Source organism: Microtus ochrogaster, chromosome 22 (genome assembly GCF_000317375.1).
Source record: "Microtus ochrogaster isolate Prairie Vole_2 chromosome 22, MicOch1.0, whole genome shotgun sequence".
NCBI lineage: Eukaryota > Metazoa > Chordata > Mammalia > Rodentia > Cricetidae > Microtus > Microtus ochrogaster.
Genome location: NC_022023.1, coordinates 2,590,888 through 2,593,831, shown reverse-complemented (window position 1 = coordinate 2,593,831; position 2,944 = coordinate 2,590,888). Strand labels below are relative to the sequence as shown.

Here is a 2,944-nt window from a genome sequence, read left to right as displayed (position 1 = left end):
CTGGAACTAGCTCTTGTGGACCAGGCTGGTCTCGAACTCACAGAGATCCGCCTGCCTCTGCCTCCCGAGTGCTGGGATTAAAGGCGTGCTCCACCACCGCCCGGCTCGGGTTGCAGTTTTTAATGTTGTGTTTGTTTAACTCTGTGAAGCTGTGGTTCTTTGCCTGTCCAAAGCACCTGATTGGTCTAATAAAGAGCAGAACAGTCAATAGCAAGGCAGGAGCAAGGATAGGTGGGGCTGCCAGCCAGAGAGGATAAACAAAAGGAGAAATCTGAGAGGAGGAGGAGGAGAAGGAGGAGCAGGAACAAGGGGAAGAGTACGCTAGGGGTCAGCCACATAGCCAGCAGAGGCGTAAGAGTGAAAATAAGGTATACAGAAGTAGAAAAAGATAAAAGCCCAGAGGCGAAAGGTAGATTCAAGTTAAGAAAAGCTGGCTAAGCCGGGCAGTGGTGATGCAGACCTTTCATCCCAGCACACAGGAGACAAAGGCAGGAGGATCTCCGTGAGTTCCAGGCCAGCCTGGTCTACAAGAGCTAGTTCCAGGACAGGTACCAAAAACTACAGAGAAACCCTGTCTCAAAAATCAAAACAAACAAACAAAAAACCAAAAACAGAAAACCACAGTCAGGGCTGGGCACAGACTTGGAAATCCCCTTCTGACAAAGTGGAGTTGCGTACATGGTCTCACGCATCCTCGGTCTCTTACTGCTCAGCAACAAGAGGGCATGACATGGAGCTGATGTCTGTCCTCAGGAGTGTTGCGGACACCAGAACCTACCTTCAGGGCCTCACTCATCCCTCTGCCAATCACCAGGGTTTGCACGCCCTTCTCAGCAACTTCCTTCACGTCTGCAGGCTGCACTCCAGGGGAATGCTGGGTATGGAGGAGAGAACAGAGGTACCAATCTTTCTTCACAATAGAATTATTTTTTAACTTTTTTGGCCAGGCAGTGGTGATGCACGCCTTTAATCCCAGCACTCGAGAGGCAGAGGCAGGTGGATCTCTGTGAGTTCGCGGCCAGCCTGGTCTACAAGAGTGAGTTCCAGGACAGGCTCCAAAGCTACAGAGAAACCTTTTCTCGAAAAACAAAACAAAACAAAACAAAACAAAACAAAACAAAACAAAACAAAAAAAACCCAACAAAAACCCAAACAAACGAGAGTGTTTGTGTGTGTGTGTGCTCGCGCGCAAAGACTTGCCTGTCTCAGAGGAGCCACGGGAGAATGCACACACAGGAGGTGTGATTACAGACCCTAGGTTTGTTTTTTCAATTTTAATGAAGTAATTTTAAATATTTTATTCTGTCCCCTCTCTTAGCCTTTTAGCTCTCTAGTGGAGGAAGGAGAGGAAGAGAAAAGAAGATTTTCCTGTGGGAGAAAATAGGACCCTATAGAGCAATCACAGCTGTATCTAGTCATTAGGTTTCAGCCTTTCAGACTTCAAGGCTGCTCCTCAGCACTGGAGTCCAGAAAGAGCCTTCAGTAGAGAAGAAGCAGTGTGTGTCTGAGTTCAAATCCCAGCTCTACCACCGCCAGCTGGGTCCTCTGCGCCCGGGTCAGATTCCTTCTCTGTGCAGTGAGAATGAAGGCTTTAGTGCTTGCACTTCCCTGTTCTTACCGTTTTTATTATTTATTTGCTTGCTTGTTTTTGAGGCAGGGTTTCTTTATGGTTCCTTCCACCCCCAGCTCCAGGATTTTTTTTTTTTTAAGATTTATTTAAAATAGCTATACAGTGTTCTGCAGGTCTACTTGCAGGCCAGAAGAGGGCACCAGATCTCGTTACAAACGGTTTTGACCTACCATGTGGTTGGTTACTGAGAACTGAACTCAGTACCTCTGCAAGAGCAGCCAGTGCTCTGAACTGCTGAACCTTTTCCCCAGCGCCCCCCCCTCCTCTTTCACACTTCCAGAGCTTCTGTTCCCAGAGGCCACTCTCCCTCATCCCCTCCCTCCTTTTTTTTTTTTAATGACTTTTCTCTCAATTAAACCCCACCAAAGTGAAAAAAAGAAATCTTGAAATGAAAATTCATGTTCATACAAAAAGTTTTTCAGCCTGGTCAACACAACAAGCTCCATGACATCCAGGGCTGCGACATAGAGAAGCCCTGCCTCAAAAAAACAAAATACTGTCCCTGATGCATGAGCTGGCTTTTTGAAGCCCACTCCATATGGCAGGATGTCTTACTCAGCCTTGACGCAGGGGGGAGGGGCTTGGTCCTGCCTTGACTAAATGTGCCAGGCTTTGTTGACTCCCCAGAAGGCCTTACCCTTTCTGAGGAGTGGATGAGGTGTGTGTGTGTGTGTGTGTGTGTGTGTGTGTGTGTGTGTGTGTGTGGTCTGGAGGGTGATGAGGAGGGAGTGAAAGGAGGGGAGGGAGGGAAAACTGTGGTTGGTATGTGAAATGAATAAAAACAACAACAACAGAACACTGGTTCTTTTCCAGAGGACCCAGTTTGGAGTTCCGGCATATATGGTGGCTCAGAACTGCCTGTAACTCCAGTCCAGGGCTCCAACGCCTTTGGACACTGCATGCAAGTGTTGGACAGAGATGCATGCAGGCAAAACACCTATACACACAAAATAAAATAAAAAATATAAAAGTATTTGAGACTTTAAAATGTTTATGGATTTGGTTTTATGTGTGTTTTGCATGTGTTTTACATGTGTTTTGCCCACATGAATATCTGTGTACCAGGACCATGTCTAGTGTCTGGAGGTCAAAAAGGGTGTCAGATCCCCAGAAATGGAGTTACAGACAATTGTAAACTGGGTCCCCTAGAAGAGAAATAAGCGCTGACAACTTCTGAGGCATCTCTTCAGCCGCAGATTGTAATGTTTAAATACTGAACTTTTTTTTTTTTAATTTTATTTTACCACTGGGCATGATGACACATAGATTTTTTTTTAATTAATTAATTAATTTATTTATTATGTATACAATATT

At 45.7% G+C, this 2,944-nt stretch overlaps 1 protein-coding gene across 2 annotated transcripts in view; it reads right to left on the bottom strand.

The window, feature by feature from the left end:
* Positions 1 to 2,944, bottom strand: part of Aamdc (adipogenesis associated Mth938 domain containing) — a 15,538-nt gene that overhangs the window by 962 nt on the left and 11,632 nt on the right. For both annotated transcript variants that reach the window (XM_005357546.2, XM_005357547.2), the window contains exon 3: positions 779 to 874. In XM_005357546.2, the coding sequence (XP_005357603.1) occupies positions 779 to 874 (96 nt within the window). The remainder of the gene's footprint in view (positions 1 to 778; positions 875 to 2,944) is intronic.